Raw genomic sequence first — 16,802 nt, forward strand, 5'->3', positions numbered from 1 at the left:
CGGGTGCTCCGGTTTCCTCCCACAGTCCAAAGACGTGCAGGTTAGGTGGATTGGCCGTAATAAATTGCCCTTAGTGACCAAAAGGTTAGGAGGGGTTATTGGGTTACGGGGAGAGGGTGGAAGTGAGGGGCTTAAGTGGGTCGGTGCAGACTCGATGGGCCGAATGGCTTTCTTCTGCACTGTATGTTCTATGTACGCATTCAGGACCCTGACCTTCCCGTTGCTTGCTATTTTAACACAAGACCCTGCTCCCATGCCCACATGTCTGTCCTTGGCCTGCTGCAATGTTCCAGTGACGCTCAACACAAACTGGAGGAACAACATCTCATCTTCCGGTTAGGCATCTTCCGGCCTGAACATCGAATTCAACAACTTCAGATGATCAGCTCCACCTCGACCCATTTGTTTTCATCCCATTTCAACTGTCTTTGCCTATTTCTTTCTCTCAATATATATTTAATTCCCCCCCCCTCCAATCTTATCCATCTTCCTTTATCCTTTCTCCTCTTTGCTTCCCCCTTCTCCTCCCTCTCACATCTACAGTTCATCCTCTGATGTTAGTTTCCCTGCTGTTTGACCTTTCACATCTGTTGTCCTCTCTGGGGACTGCCATTAGCACTCTGTCCCCTTGGTTGCTGTGGCCATTAGCACTCTGTTCCCTTGGTTTCTGTGGCCATTAGCACCCGGTTTCCCTGGGTTTCTGTGGCCATTAGCACCCGGTTTCCCTGGGTTTCTGTGGCTATGACTCATCTTTCATTCTCACTCCACAGTATAAATATTTCCCACTTTCTCTGCCTGTAGCTTTGACAAAGAGTCATCGGACTCGAAACGTTCGCTCTTTTCTCTCCCCACAGATGCTGCCAGACCTGCTGAGATTTTCCAGCATTTTCTCTTTGGTTTCAGATTCCAGCAACCGCAGTAATTTGATCTATCCGGTGGACATCCGGTCAGCTGCAGAACCTCCTCCACCCAGACTGGCACCAGCGTGGAGACCAAAGCGGCTTTGCGTGAACGCCCGCTCAGTTACCTGATGCCACACTCACCCGTTTCTGCACAGGGACGACCTTCCTCAGGTACGGCACTGGCTGTTTAGTCGACATCTCGATGGGCCTGGGAGGAAGAGAATAGGAATCTATAGGAACCTGGAATGTGGAGATGAACCAACCAACTGAGGCATCAGAAATCACATTGAACCACACATAACTTTCTCATTACAAATTCATATAATACAACAAACATCTTCTAGAAATAGCACACAAGGCGATTCCCCCACACGGTGATGGGACGGGGGTCTGTGATTCCCCCACACGGTGATGGGACGGGGGTCTGTGATTCCCCCACACGGTGATAGGACGGGGGTCTGTGATTCCCCCACACGGTGACAGGACAGGAGTCTGTGATTCCCCCACACGGTGATGGGACGGGGGTCTGTGTCTGTGATTCCACCACACGGTGATGGGACGGGGGTCTGTGTCTGTGATTCCCCCACACGGTGATGGGACGGGGGTCTGTGATTCCCCCACACGGTGACAGGACAGGAGTCTGTCATTCCCCCACACGGTGATGGGACGGGGGTCTGTGTCTGTGATTCCACCACACGGTGATGGGACGGGGGTCTGTGTCTGTGATTCCCCCACACGGTGATGGGACGGGGGTCTGCGATTCCCCCACACGGTGATGGGACGGGGGTCAGTGTCTGTGATTCCCCCACACGGTGATGGGACGGGGGTCTGCGATTCCCCCACACGGTGATGGGACGGGGGTCAGTGTCTGTGATTCCCCCACACGGTGATGGGACGGGGGTCTGCGATTCCCCCACACGGTGATGGGACGGGGGTCTGTGATTCCCCCACACGGTGATGGGACGGGGGTCTGTGATTCCCCCACACGGTGATGGGACGGGGGTCTGTGATTCCCCCACACGGTGACAGGACAGGAGTCTGTGATTCCCCCACACGGTGATGGGACGGGGGTCTGTGTCTGTGATTCCACCACACGGTGATGGGACGGGAGTCTGTGTCTGTGATTCCCCCACACGGTGATGGGACAGGGGTCTGTGATTCCCCCACACGGTGACAGGACAGGGGTCTGTGATTCCCCTACACGGTGACAGGACAGGAGTCTGTGATTCCCCCACACGGTGACGGAACGGGGGTCGGTTTCTGTGATTCCCCTACACGGTGATGTGACGGGGGTCTGTGATTCCCCCACACGGTGACAGGACAGGAGTCTGTGATTCCCCTACACGGTGACGGAACGGGGGTCGGTTTCTGTGATTCCCCCACACGGTGATGGGACGGGGGTCTGTGATTCCCCCACACAGTGATGGGACGGGGGTCTGCGTCTGTGATTCCTCACACGGTGATGGGACGGGGGTCTGTGATTCCCCCACACGGTGACAGGACAGGAGTCTGTGATTCCCCCACACGGTGATGGGACGGGGGTCTGTGATTCCCCCACACGGTGATGTGACGGGGGTCTGTGTCTGTGATTCCCCCACTCGGCGATGGGACGGGGGTCTGTGATTCCCCCACACGGTGACGGGACGGGGGTCTGTGATTCCCCCACACGGTGACAGGACAGGAGTCTGTGATTCCCCCACACGGTGACAGGACAGGAGTCTGTGATTCCCCCACACGGTGATGTGACGGGGGTCTGTGATTCCCCCACACGGTGATGTGACGGGGGTCTGTGATTCCCCCACACGGTGATGGGTCTGTGTCTGTGATTCCCCCACACGGTGATGGGACGGGGGCCTGTGTCTGTGATTCCCCCACACGGTGATGGGACGGGGGTCTGTGTCTGTGATTCCCCCACACGGTGACGGGACGGGGGTCTGTGATTCCCCTACACGGTGACAGGACAGGAGTCTGTGATTCCCCCACACGGTGACGGAACGGGGGTCGGTTTCTGTGATTCCCCTACACGGTGATGTGACGGGGGTCTGTGATTCCCACACACGGTGACAGGACAGGAGTCTGTGATTCCCCTACACGGTGACGGAACGGGGGTCGGTTTCTGTGATTCCCCCACACGGTGATGGGACGGGGGTCTGTGATTCCCCCACACGGTGATGGGACAGGGGTCTGTGATTCCCCCACACGGTGACAGGACAGGAGTCTGTGATTCCCCTACACGGTGATGGGACGGGGGTCTGTGATTCCCCCACACGGTGACAGGACAGGAGTCTGTGATTCCCCTACACGGTGACGGAACGGGGGTCGGTTTCTGTGATTCCCCCACACGGTGATGTGACGGGGGTCTCTGATTCCCCCACACGGTGACAGGACAGGAGTCTGTGATTCCCCTACACGGTGACGGAACGGGGGTCGGTTTCTGTGATTCCCCCACACGGTGATGGGACGGGGGTATGTGATTCCCACACACAGTGATGGGACGGGGGTCTGCGTCTGTGATTCCTCACACGGTGATGGGACGGGGGTCTGTGTCTGTGATTCCCCCACACGGTGACAGGACAGGGGTCTGTGATTCCCCCACACAGTGATGGGACGGGGGTCTGCGTCTGTGATTCCCCCACACGGTGATGGGACGGGGGTCTGTGATTCCCCCACACGGTGATGGGACGGGGGTCTGTGATTCCCCCACACGGTGACAGGACAGGGGTCTGTGATTCCCCTACACGGTGACGGAACGGGGGTCGGTTTCTGTGATTCCCCCACACGGTGATGGGACGGGGGTCTGTGATTCCCCCACACGGTGATGGGACGGGGGTCTGTGATTCCCCCACACGGTGACGGGGGTCTGTGATTCCCCCACACGGTGACGGGGGTCTGTGTCTGTGATTCCCCCACTCGGTGATGGGACGGGGGTCTGTGATTCCCCCACACGGTGATGAGACGGGTGTCTGCGTCTGTGATTCCCCCACATGGTGATGGGTTGGGGGTCTGTGTCTGTGATTCCCCCACACGGTGATGGGACGGGGCTCTGTGATTCCCCCACACGGTGATGGGACGGGGGTCTGTGTCTGTGATTCCCCCACACGGTGATGGGACGGGGGTCTGTGTCTGTGATTCCCCCACACGGTGATGGGACGGGGGTCTGTGTCTGTGATTCCCCCACACGGTGATGGGACGGGGGTCTGTGTCTGTGATTCCCCCACACGGTGATGGGACGGGGCTCTGTGATTCCTCCACATGGTAATGGGACTGGGGTCTATGTCTTTGATTCCCCCACACGGTGATGGGACGGGGTCTGTGATTCCCCCACACGGTGATGGGACGGGGGTCTGTGTCTGTGATTCCCCCACACGGTGATGGGACGGGGGTCTGTGATTACCCCACACGGTGATGGGACGGGGCTCTGTGATTCCCCCACATGGTAATGGGACTGGGGTCTATGTCTTTGATTCCCCCACACGGTGATGGGACGGGGTCTGTGATTCCCCCACACGGTGATGGGACGGGGGTCTGTGTCTGTGATTCCCCCACACGGTGACGGAACGGGGGTCGGTTTCTGTGATTCCCCCACACGGTGATGGGACGGGGGTCTGTGATTCCCCCACACGGTGATGGGACAGGGGTCTGTGATTCCCCCACACGGTGACAGGACAGGAGTCTGTGATTCCCCTACACGGTGATGGGACGGGGGTCTGTGATTCCCCCACACGGTGACAGGACAGGAGTCTGTGATTCCCCTACACGGTGACGGAACGGGGGTCGGTTTCTGTGATTCCCCCACACGGTGATGTGACGGGGGTCTCGGATTCCCCCACACGGTGACAGGACAGGAGTCTGTGATTCCCCTACACGGTGACGGAACGGGGGTCGGTTTCTGTGATTCCCCCACACGGTGATGGGACGGGGGTATGTGATTCCTACACAAAATGATGGGACGGGGGTCTGCGTCTGTGATTCCTCACACGGTGATGGGACGGGGGTCTGTGTCTGTGATTCCTCACACGGTGATGGGACGGGGGTCTGTGTCTGTGATTCCCCCACACGGTGACAGGACAGGGGTCTGTGATTCCCCCACACAGTGATGGGACGGGGGTCTGCGTCTGTGATTCCCCCACACGGTGATGGGACGGGGGTCTGTGATTACCCCACACAGTGATGGGACGGGGGTCTGCGTCTGTGATTCCTCACACGGTGATGGGACGGGGGTCTGTGTCTGTGATTCCCCCACACGGTGACAGGACAGGGGTCTGTGATTCCCCCACACAGTGATGGGACGGGGGTCTGCGTCTGTGATTCCCCCACACGGTGATGGGACGGGGGTCTGTGATTACCCCACACAGTGATGGGACAGGGGTCTGTGATTCCCCTACACGGTGACGGAACGGGGGTCGGTTTCTGTGATTCCCCCACACGGTGATGGGACGGGGGTCTGTGATTCCCCCACACAGTGATGGGACGGGGGTCTGCGTCTGTGATTCCTCACACGGTGATGGGACGTGGTCTGTGTCTGTGATTCCTCACACGGTGATGGGACGGGGTCTGTGTCTGTGATTCCACCACACGGTAATGGGACGGGAGTCTGTGATTCCCCCACACGGTGATGGGACGGGGGTCTGTGTCTGTGATTCCACCACACGGTGATGGGACGGGGGTCTGTGTCTGTGATTCCACCACACGGTAATGGGACGGGAGTCTGTGTCTGTGATTCCCCCACACGGTGATGGGACGGGGGTCTGTGTCTGTGATTCCACCACACGGTAATGGGACGGGAGTCTGTGATTCCCCCACACGGTGATGGGACGGGGGTCTGTGTCTGTGATTCCCCCACACGGTGATGGGTTGGGGGTCTGTGTCTGTGATTCCCCCACACGGTGATGGGACGGGGCTCTGTGATTCCCCCACACGGTGATGGGACGGGGGTCTGTGTCTGTGATTCCCCCACACGGTGATGGGACGGGGGTCTGTGTCTGTGATTCCCCCACACGGTGATGGGACGGGGGTCTGTGTCTGTGATTCCCCCACACGGTGATGGGACGGGGGTCTGTGATTCCCCCACACGGTGATGGGACGGGGTCTGTGATTCCCCCACACGGTGATGGGACGCGGGTCTGCGTCTGTGATTCCCCCACACGGTGATGGGACGGGGGTCTGCGTCTGTGATTACCCCACACGGTGATGGGACGGAGTCTGTGATTCCCCCACACGGTGATGGGACGTGGGTCTGTGTCTGTGATTCCCCCACACGGTGATGGGACGGGGGTCTGTGATTCCCCTACACGGTGACAGGACAGGGGTCTGTGATTCCCCTACACGGTGACGGGACGGGGGTCTGTGCCTGTGATTCCCCCACACGGTGATGGGACGTGGGTCTGTGTCTGTGATTCCCCCACACGGTGATGGGACGGGGGGTCTGTGATTCCCCCACACGGTGATGTGACGGGGGTCTGTGATTCCCCCACACGGTGGGACGGGGGTCTGTGATTTCCCCCACATGGTGACGGGATGGGGGTCAGTGTCTGTGATTCCCCCACACGGTGATGGGACGGGGGTCTGTGTCTGTGATTCCCCCACACGTTGGGACGGGTGTCTGTGATTCCCCCACACGGTGACGGGACGGGTGTCTGTGATTTCCCCACACGGTGATGGGGCGGGGGTCTGTGTCTGTGATTCCACCACACGGTGATGGGACGGGGGTCTGTGATTCCCCCACACGGTGACGGGGGTCTGTGTCTGTGATTCCCCCACTCGGTGATGGGACGGGGGTCTGTGATTCCCCCACACGGTGATGAGACGGGTGTCTGCGTCTGTGATTCCCCCACATGGTGATGGGTTGGGGGTCTGTGTCTGTGATTCCCCCACACGGTGATGGGACGGGGCTCTGTGATTCCCCCACACGGTGATGGGACGGGGGTCTGTGTCTGTGATTCCCCCACACGGTGATGGGACGGGTGTCTGTGTCTGTGATTCCCCCACACGGTGACGGGACGGGGGTCTGTGTCTGTGATTCCCCCACACGGTGACGGGACGGGGGTCTGTGTCTGTGATTCCCCCACACGGTGATGGGACGGGGTCTGTGATTCCCCCACACGGTGACGGGACGGGGGTCAGTGTCTTTGATTCCCCCAAACGGTGATGGGACGGGGGTCTGTTATTACCCCACACGGTGATGGGACGGGTGTCTGTGATTTTCCCACACGGTGATTGGACAGGGGTCTGTGTCTGTGATTTCCCCACAAGGTTATGGGACGGGGGTCTGTGATTCCCCCACACGGTGATGGGCGTGGGTCTGTGATTCCCCCACACGGTGATGGGACGTGGGTCTGTGTCTGTGATTCCCCCACACGGTGATGTGACGGGGGTCTGTGATTCCCCCCCACGGTGGGACGGGGGTCTGTGATTTCCCCCACATGGTGACGGGACGTGGGTCTGTGTCTGTGATTCCCCCACACGGTGATGGGACGGGGGTCTGTGATTCCCCCACATGGTGATGGGACGGGGGTCTGTGTCTGTGATTCCCCCACACGGTGATGGGACGGGGCTCTGTGATTCCCCCACACGGTGATGGGACGGGGGTCTGTGTCTGTGATTCCCCCACACGGTGATGGGACGGGGCTCTGTGATTCCCCCACATGGTAATGGGACTGGGGTCTATGTCTTTGATTCCCCCACACGGTGATGGGACGGGGTCTGTGATTCCCCCACACGGTGATGGGACGGGGGTCTGTGTCTGTGATTCCCCCACACGGTGATGGGACGGGGGTCTGTGATTACCCCACACGGTGATGGGACGGGGCTCTGTGATTCCCCCACACGGTGATGGGACGGGGCTCTGTGATTCCCCCACACGGTGATGGGACGGGGGTCTGTGATTACCCCACACGGTGATGGGACGGGGCTCTGTGATTCCCCCACACGGTGATGGGACGGGGCTCTGTGATTCCCCCACATGGTAATGGGACTGGGGTCTATGTCTTTGATTCCCCCACACGGTGATGGGACGGGGTCTGTGATTCCCCCACACGGTGATGGGACGGGGGTCTGTGTCTGTGATTCCCCCACACGGTGATGGGACGGGGGTCTGTGATTACCCCACACGGTGATGGGACGGGTCTGTGATTCCCCCACACGGTGATGGGACTGGGGTCTATGTATTTGATTCCCCCACACGGTGATGGGACGGGGTCTGTGATTTCCCCACACGGTGATGGGACGGGGGTCTGTGTCTGTGATTCCCCCACACGGTGATGGGACGGGGGTCTGTGATTCCCCCACACGGTGACGGGACGGGGGTCAGTGTCTTTGATTCCCCCAAACGGTGATGGGACGGGGGTCTGTTATTACCCCACACGGTGATGGGACGGGGGTCTGTGTCTGTGATTCCCCCACACGGTGATGGGACGGGGGTCTGTGATTCCCCCACACGGTGATGGGACGGGGGTCTGTGTCTGTGATTCCCCCACACGGTGATGGGACGGGGGTCTGTGATTCCCCCACACGGTGACGGGACGGGGGTCAGTGTCTTTGATTCCCCCAAACGGTGATGGGACGGGGGTCTGTTATTACCCCACACGGTGATGGGACGGGTGTCTGTGATTTTCCCACACGGTGATTGGACAGGGGTCTGTGTCTGTGATTTCCCCACAAGGTTATGGGACGGGGGTCTGTGATTCCCCCACACGGTGATGGGCGTGGGTCTGTGATTCCCCCACACGGTGATGTGACGGGGGTCTGTGATTCCCCCCCACGGTGGGACGGGGGTCTGTGATTTCCCCCACATGGTGACGGGACGTGGGTCTGTGTCTGTGATTCCCCCACACGGTGATGGGACGGGGGTCTGTGTCTGTGATTCCCCCACACGGTGATGGGACGGGGGTCTGTGATTCCCCCACATGGTGATGGGACGGGGGTCTGTGTCTGTGATTCCCCCACACGGTGATGGGACGGGGGTCTGTGTCTGTGATTCCCCCACACGGTGAGGGGACTGGGTCTGTGATTCCCCCACACGGTGATGGGACTGGGGTCTGTGTCTTTGATTCCCCCACACGGTGATGGGACGGTGGTCTGTGATTCCCCCACATGGTGATGGGACGGGGATCTGTGTCTGTGATTCCCCCACACGGTGATGGGACGGGGGTCTGTGATTCCCCACACGGTGATGGGACGGGGTCTGTGATTCCCCCACACGGTGATGGGACGGAGGTCTGCGTCTGTGATTACCCCACACGGTGATGGGACGGAGTCTGTGATTCCCCGACACGGTGATGGGACGGGGGTCTGTGATTCCCCCACACGGTGACGGGACGGGGGTCTGTGATTCCCCCACACGGTGACGGGACGGGGTCTGTGTCTGTGATTCCCCCACATGGTAATGGGACGGGGGTCTGTGTCTGTGATTCCCCCAGACGGTGATGGGACGGGTGTCTGTGATTCCCCCACACGGTGATGGGACGGGGGTCTGTGTCTGTGATTCCCCACACGGTGACGGGACGGGGGTCTGTGTCTGTGATTCCCCCACACGGTGACGGGACGGGGGTCTGCGTCTGTGATTCCCCCAGACGGTGATGGGACGGGGGTCTGTGATTCCCCCACACGGTGACGGGACGGGGGTCTGTGATTCCCCCACACGGTGACGGGACGGGGGTCTGTGTTGGTACAAAAGCGAGCTGTGATGTACCGATGCCCCAGGACGGGGCGGGCCCAGACACGTACGCAGCATTACCTGTTTTTGTGGGGCCGTTTCCTTTTCGCTTGGCCATCCCCTTTCCTCGGCCCGTATGCCACCTGGTTATAAACCTTGAGCCCAACTTTGCTCTGTAGCTCCTGAAGCTGCTCGAAGGAGAGGGTGGAAAGTTCTGGAGAATTACAGCAGAGATTCAATCAGTGTGGGCCCACTCAGAGATGTTGCTTCAGAACCTGCCGACAGCAGCTGGGGATGTGAGCTCCCCCAACATGAACTCAAACACCCGGCGATTAACGCAGTTGGAGAGGATATTTGAAAAGAAGGGAGCAGGTGGAAAGTAAATGGAGACCGGCAAGGGACGCTGAAATTCAGCAAATCTAAATCTACAATCACTTAGATTTAACAAACAAAGAACAAAGAAAAGTACAGCACAGGAACAGGCCCTTCGGCCCTCCAAGCCCGCGCCGACCATGCTGCCCGACTAAACTACAATCTTCTACACTTCCTGGGTCCGTATCCTTCTATTCCCATCCTATTCATGTATTTGTCAAGATGCCCCTTAAATGTCCCTATCGTCCCTGCTTCCACTACCTCCTCCGGTAGTGAGTTCCAGGCACCCACTACCCTCTGCGTAAAAAACTTGCCTCGTACATCTACTCTAAACCTTGCCCCTCTCACCTTAAACCTATGCCGCCTAGTAATTGACCCCTCTACCCTGGGAACAAGCCTCTTGACTATCCAAAAAATTATATAATTGCTGTTGTTGTGTCAAACTAGCTGAGGGCAGGGAGAGGGGGGGGGGGGCCAGGTTGGGGAAAGGGAGGGCAGGGTGGGGAGAGAGGGTGGCAGGGTGGGGAGAGAGTTTGGGCCTGCCCCTAGTCGCCACATTCCGGCACCTGTTCGGGTACACGGAGGGAGAATTCAGAATGTCCAATTCACCAACAGCACATCTTTCGGGACTTGTGGGAGGAAACTTAGGGCGGCACGGTAGCGCAGTGGTTAGCACTGTGGCTTCACAGCGCCAGGGTCCCAGGTTCGATTCCCGGCTTGGGTCACTGTCTGTGCGGAGTCTGCACGTTCTCCCCGTGTGTGCGTGGGTTTCCTCCGGGTGCTCCGGTTTCCTCCCACAGTCCAAAGATGTGCAGGTTGGGTGGATTGGCCGTGCTAAATTGCCCTTAGTGTCAGAAAGGTTAGGAGGTGCTTCTGGGTTAAAGGGATAGGGTGGAGGCGTGGGCTTGAGTGGGGGGCTATTTCGTAAGGGCTGGTGCAGACTCGATGGGCCGAATGGCCTCCTTCTGCACGGTGGGGATTCTGTGGTTCTGTGAATTTGAGCAGGAGTTTGCTCCCGTGGATGGGCTTGTACAGCTCACGGCTGCGGTGACAGAAAGAGGGACCGAGCGCTGTGATTATGTCGATTAACAGCAATAAAACAAATCCTCCAGCTCAACTTCCACAATGGTGTGGGAGTACCGAGAATGGTCCAGACCCTCTGGCAGAGGGCAGAGATGTCAGGTGATTGACGGCAGGGGTAAAGGGCACATGAGGAGAATGGCTGTCACAATGACGGTTAAAGCAATGCGCTTGCTGGACCCGAGCAGTGACAACTGCACAAACGTGTCACTCACCCTCCTGAATGGACTGGGCACCCTGACCATCAACCAGTGAAGAACTGGTCTCCGAATCCTCACTCCCTGACGAGCCGCTCTCACCATCTTCGCCAGAAGTCTCAATCTCTCCGGATACGTCCTCCTCTTCACTGTCTGCAGCTGTTCTGGCTGGGACTTCCCCCAAGCCCCCGGCTGTCAGCTTCGATCCTTCTCCCCGCTCTGCCATCACCTTCAGCTCGGTCCTGCAGCGAGGAATGTGTTTACGGAGCATCACTACCACCTGGGCACAAATAAAACCAAACATTCAACACATGGTCACTGTTAATGGGCAGGTCAGCAGTCATTTCTCCTTAATCTGCACAAACTACTCCACACCTACACTTGGCACAGAGCTGAGGGAGTGACGCACTGTCAGAGGGTCAGTACTGAGGGAGAGCTGCACTGTCAGAGGGTCAGTACTGAGGGAGTGCAGCACTGTCAGAGGGTCAGTACTGAGGGAGTGCAGCACTGTCAGAGGGTCAGTACTGAGGGAGTGCTGCACTGTCAGAGGGTCAGTACTGAGGGAGTGCCGCACTGTCAGAGGGTCTATACTGAGGGAGTGCCGCACTGTCAGAGGGTCAGTACTGAGGGAGCGCCGCACAGTCAGAGGGTCTATACTGAGGGAGTGCTGCACTGTCAGAGGGTCAGTACTGAGGGAGTGCCGCACTGTCAGAGGGTCAGTACTGAGGGAGTGCCGCACTGTCAGAGGGTCAGTACTGAGGGAGTGCCGCACTGTCAGAGGGTCAGTACTGAGGGAGTGCAGCACTGTCAGAGGGTCAGTACTGAGGGAGTGCCGCACTGTCAGAGAGTCAGTACTGAGGGAGTGCCGCACTGTCAGAGGGTCAGTACTGAGGGAGTGCTGCACTATCAGAGGGTCAGTACTGAGGGAGTGCTGCACTGTCAGAGGGTCAGTACTGAGGGAGTGCCGCACTGTCAGAGAGTCAGTACTGAGGGAGTGCTGCTATGTCAGAGGGTCAGTACTGAGGGAGTGCCGCACTGTCAGAGGGTCAGTACTGAGGGAGTGCCGCACTGTCAGAGGGTCAGTACTGAGGGAGTGTCGCACTGTCAGAGGGTCAGTACTGAGGGAGTGCCGCACTGTCAGTGGGTCAGTACTGAGGGAGTGCTGCACTGTCAGAGGGTCAGTACTGAGGGAGTGCCGCACTGTCAGAGGGTCAGTACTGAGGGAGTGCCGCACTGTCAGAGGGTCAGTGCTGAGGGAGTGCCACACTGTCAGAGGGTCAGTACTGAGGGAGCGCTGCACTGTCAGAGGGTCAGTACTGAGTGAGTGCCGCACTGTCAGAGGGTCAGTACTGAGGGAGTGCTGCACTGTCAGAGGGTCATTACTGAGGGAGTGCTGCACTGTCAGTGGGTCAGTACTGAGTGAGTGCCGCACTGTCAGAGGGTTAGTACTGAGGGAGTGCCGCACTGTCAGAGTGTCAGTACTGAGGGAGTGCTGCACTGTCAGAGGGTCAGTACTGAGTGAGTGCTGCACTGTCAGAGAGTCAGTACTGAGGGAGTGCCGCACAGTCAGAGGGTCAGTACTGAGGGAGTGCCGCACTGTCAGAGAGTCAGTACTGAGTGAGTGCTGCACTGTCAGAGAGTCAGTACTGAGGGAGTGCCGCACAGTCAGAGGGTCAGTACTGAGGGAGTTCCGCACTGTGTGATGGTCAGTACTGAGGGAGTGCCGCACTATCAGAGGGTCAGTACTGAGGGAGTGCCGCACTGTCAGAGGGTCAGTACTGAGGGAGTGCCGCACTGTCAGAGAGTCAGTACTGAGGGAGTGCCGCACTGTCAGAGGGTCAGTACTGAGGGAGTTCCGCACTGTGTGATGGTCAGTACTGAGGGAGTGCCGCACTGTCAGAGGGTCAGTATTGAGGGAGTGCCGCACTGTCAGAGGGTCAGTACTGAGGGAGTGCCGCACTGTCAGAGAGTCAGTACTGAGGGAGTGCTGCAGTGTCAGAGGGTCAGTACTGAGGGAGTGCCGCACTGTCAGAGGGTCAGTACTGAGGGAGTTCCGCACTGTGTGATGGTCAGTACTGAGGGAGTGCCGCACTGTCAGAGGGTCAGTACTGAGGGAGTGCCGCACTGTCAGAGGGTCAGTACTGAGGGAGTGCTGCAGTGTCAGAGGGTCAGTACTGAGGGAGTGCTGCACTGTCAGAGGGTCAGTACTGAGGGAGTGCTGCACTGTCAGAGGGTCAGTACTGAGGGAGTTCCGCACTGTGTGATGGTCAGTACTGAGGGAGTGCCGCACTGTCAGAGGGTCAGTACTGAGGGAGTGCCGCACTGTCAGAGGGTCAGTACTGAGGGAGTGCTGCAGTGTCAGAGGGTCAGTACTGAGGGAGTGCTGCACTGTCAGAGGGTCAGTACTGAGGGAGTGCTGCACTGTCAGAGGGTCAGTACTGAGGGAGTGCCGCACTGTCAGAGGGTCAGTACTGAGGGAGCGCCGCACTGTCAGAGGGTCAGTACTGAGGGAGCGCCGCACTGTCAGAGGTCAGTACTGAGGGAGTGCCGCACTGTCAGAGGGTCAGTACTGAGGGAGTGCGGCACTGTCAGAGGGTCAGTACTGAGGGAGTGCTGCACTGTCAGAGGGTCAGTACTGAGGGAGTGCTGCACTGTCAGAGGGTCAGTACTGAGGGAGTGCTGCACTGTCAGAGGGTCAGTACTGAGGGAGCGCCGCACTGTCAGAGGGTCAGTACTGAGGGAGTGCTGCACTGTCAGAGGGTCAGTACTGAGGGAGTGCTGCACTGTCAGAGGGTCAGTACTGAGGGAGTGCGGCACTGTCAGAGGGTCAGTACTGAGGGAGTGCCGCACTGTCAGAGGGTCAGTACTGAGGGAGTGCCGCACTGTCAGAGGGTCAGTACTGAGGGAGTGCTGCACTGTCAGAGGGTCAGTGCTGAGGGAGTGCTGCACTGTCAGAGGGTCAGTACTAAGGGTTTGCCGCACTGTCAGAGGGTCAGTACTGAGGGAGTACTGCACTGTCAGAGGGTCAGTACTGAGGGAGTGCTGCACTGTCAGAGGGTCAGTTCTGAGGGAGTGCTGCACGGTCAGCGGGTCAGTACTGAGGGAGTGCTGCACTGTCAGAGGGTCAGTACTGAGGGAGTGCTGCACTGTCAGAGGGTCAGTGCTGAGGGAGTGCTGCACTGTCAGAGGGTCAGTACTAAGGGTTTGCCGCACTGTCAGAGGGTCAGTACTGAGGGAGTGCTGCACTGTCAGAGGGTCAGTACTGAGGGAGTGCTGCACTGTCAGAGGGTCAGTTCTGAGGGAGTGCTGCACGGTCAGCGGGTCAGTACTGAGGGAGTGCCGCACTGTCAGAGGGTCAGTACTGAGGGAGTGCCGCACTGTCAGTGGGTCAGTACTGAGGGAATGCTGCACTGTCAGAGGGTCAGTACTGAGGGAGTGCTGCACTGTCAGAGGGTCAGTACTGAGGGAGTGCCGCACTGTCAGAGGGTCAGTACTGAGAGAGTGCCGCACGGTCAGAGGGTCAGTACTGAGGGAGTGCCGCACTGTCAGAGGGTCAGTACTGAGGGAGTGCCGCACTGTCAGAGGGTCAGTACTGAGGGAGTGCTGCACTGTCAGAGGGTCAGTACTGAGGGAGTGACGCACTGTCAGAGGGTCGGTACTGAAGGAGTGCCGCACTGTCAGAGGGTCAGTACTGAGGGAGTGCCGCTCTGTCAGAGGGTCAGTACTGAGGGAGTGCTGCAGTGTCAGAGGGTCAGTACTGAGGGAGTGCCGCACTGTCAGAGGGTCGGTACTGAAGGAGTGCCGCACTGTCAGAGGGTCAGTACTGAGGGAGCGCCGCACTGTCAGAGGGTCAGTACTGAGGGAGTGCTGCAGTGTCAGAGGGTCAGTACTGAGGGAGTGCTGCACTGTCAGAGGGTCAGTACTGAGGGAGCGCCGCACTGTCAGAGGGTCAGTACTGAGGGAGTGCCGCACTGTCAGAGGGTCAGTACTGAGGGAGCGCTGCACTGTCAGTGGGTCAGTACTGAGGGAGTGCTGCACTGTCAGAGGGTCAGTACTGAGGGAGTGCCGCACTGTCAGAGGGTCAGTACTGAGGGAGTGCTGCACTGTCAGAGGGTCAGTACTGAGGGAGAGCTGCACTGTCAGAGGGTCAGTACTGAGGGAGAGCTGCACTGTCAGAGGGTCAGTACTGAGGGAGTGCTGCACTGTCAGAGGGTCAGTACTGAGCGAGTGCCGCACTGTCAGAGGGTCAGTACTGAGGGAGTGCCGCACTGTCAGAGGGTCAGTACTGAGGGAGTGCTGCACTGTCAGAGGGTCAGTACTGAGGGAGAGCCGCACTGTCAGAGGGTCAGTACTGAGGGAGTGCTGCACTGTCAGAGGGTCAGTACTGAGGGAGTGCTGCACTGTCAGAGGGTCAGTACTGAGGGAGTGCTGCACTGTCAGAGGGTCAGTACTGAGGGAGTGCCGCACTGTCAGAGGGTCAGTACTGAGGGAGTGCTGCACTGTCAGAGGGTCAGTACTGAGGGAGTGCCGCACAGTCAGAGGGTCAGTACTGAGGGAGTGCCGCACTGTCAGAGGGTCAGTACTGAGGGAGTGCCGCACTGTCAGAGGGTCAGTACTGAGGGAGTGCTGCACTGTCAGAGGGTCAGTACTGAGGGAGTGCCGCACTGTCAGAGGGTCAGTACTGAGGGAGTGCAGCACTGTCAGAGGGTCATTTGTGAGGGAGTGCCGCACTGTCAGAGGGTCAGTACTGAGGGAGTGCCGCACTGTCAGAGGGTCAGTGCTGAGGGAGTGCCGCACTGTCAGAGGGTCAGTACTGTGGGAGTGCTGCACTGTCAGAGGGTCAGTACAGAGGGAGTGCCGCACAGAGGGTCAGTACTGAGGGAGTGCTGCACTGTCAGAGGGTCAGTACTGAGGGAGTGCTGCACTGTCAGAGGGTCAGTACTGAGGGAGTGCCGCACTGTCAGAGGGTCAGTACTGATGGAGTGCCGCACTGTCAGAGGGTCAGTACTGAGGGAGTGCCGCACTGTCAGAGGGTCAGTACTGAGGGAGTGCCGCACTGTCAGAGGGTCAGTACTGAGGGAGTACTGCACTGTCAGAGGGTCAGTACTGAGGGAGTGCCGCACTGTCAGAGGGTCAGTACTGAGGGAGTGCTGCACTGTCAGAGGGTCAGTACTGAGGGAGTGCTGCACTGTCAGAGGGTCAGTACTGAGGGAGTGCCGCACTGTCAGAGGGTCAGTACTGAGGGAGTGCCGCACTGTCAGAGGGTCAGTACTGAGGGAGAGCTGCACTGTCAGAGGGTCAGTACTGAGGGAGTGCCGCACTGTCAGAGGGTCAGTACTGAGGGAGAGCTGCACTGTCAGAGGGTCAGTACTGAGGGAGAGCTGCACTGTCAGAGGGTCAGTACTGAGGGAGCGCTGCACTGTCAGAGGGTCAGTACTGAGTGAGTGCCGCACTGTCAGAGGGTCAGTACTGAGGGAGTGCTGCACTGTCAGAGGGTCAGTACTGAGGGAGTGCCGCACTGTCAGAGGGTCAGTACTGAGGGAGTGCCGCACTGTCAGAGGGTCAGTACTGAGGGAGTGCTGCACTGTCAGAGGGTCA

The 16,802-nt window shown here is 58.8% G+C and overlaps 1 protein-coding gene across 2 annotated transcripts in view; it reads right to left on the reverse strand.

Moving 5' to 3' along the window:
- Positions 1–16,802, reverse strand: part of rrp36 (ribosomal RNA processing 36) — a 44,371-nt gene that overhangs the window by 20,694 nt on the left and 6,875 nt on the right. For both annotated transcript variants that reach the window (XM_072500377.1, XM_072500376.1), the window contains exons 2-4: positions 11,223–11,484; positions 9,637–9,769; positions 1,044–1,110 (exon numbers count right to left, since the gene is read on the reverse strand). In XM_072500377.1, the coding sequence (XP_072356478.1) occupies positions 1,044–1,110; positions 9,637–9,769; positions 11,223–11,475 (453 nt within the window). In that variant the 5' untranslated portion in view covers positions 11,476–11,484. The remainder of the gene's footprint in view (positions 1–1,043; positions 1,111–9,636; positions 9,770–11,222; positions 11,485–16,802) is intronic.

The sequence above is a fragment of the Scyliorhinus torazame genome, chromosome 4 (genome assembly GCF_047496885.1).
Source record: "Scyliorhinus torazame isolate Kashiwa2021f chromosome 4, sScyTor2.1, whole genome shotgun sequence".
Taxonomy (NCBI): domain Eukaryota; kingdom Metazoa; phylum Chordata; class Chondrichthyes; order Carcharhiniformes; family Scyliorhinidae; genus Scyliorhinus; species Scyliorhinus torazame.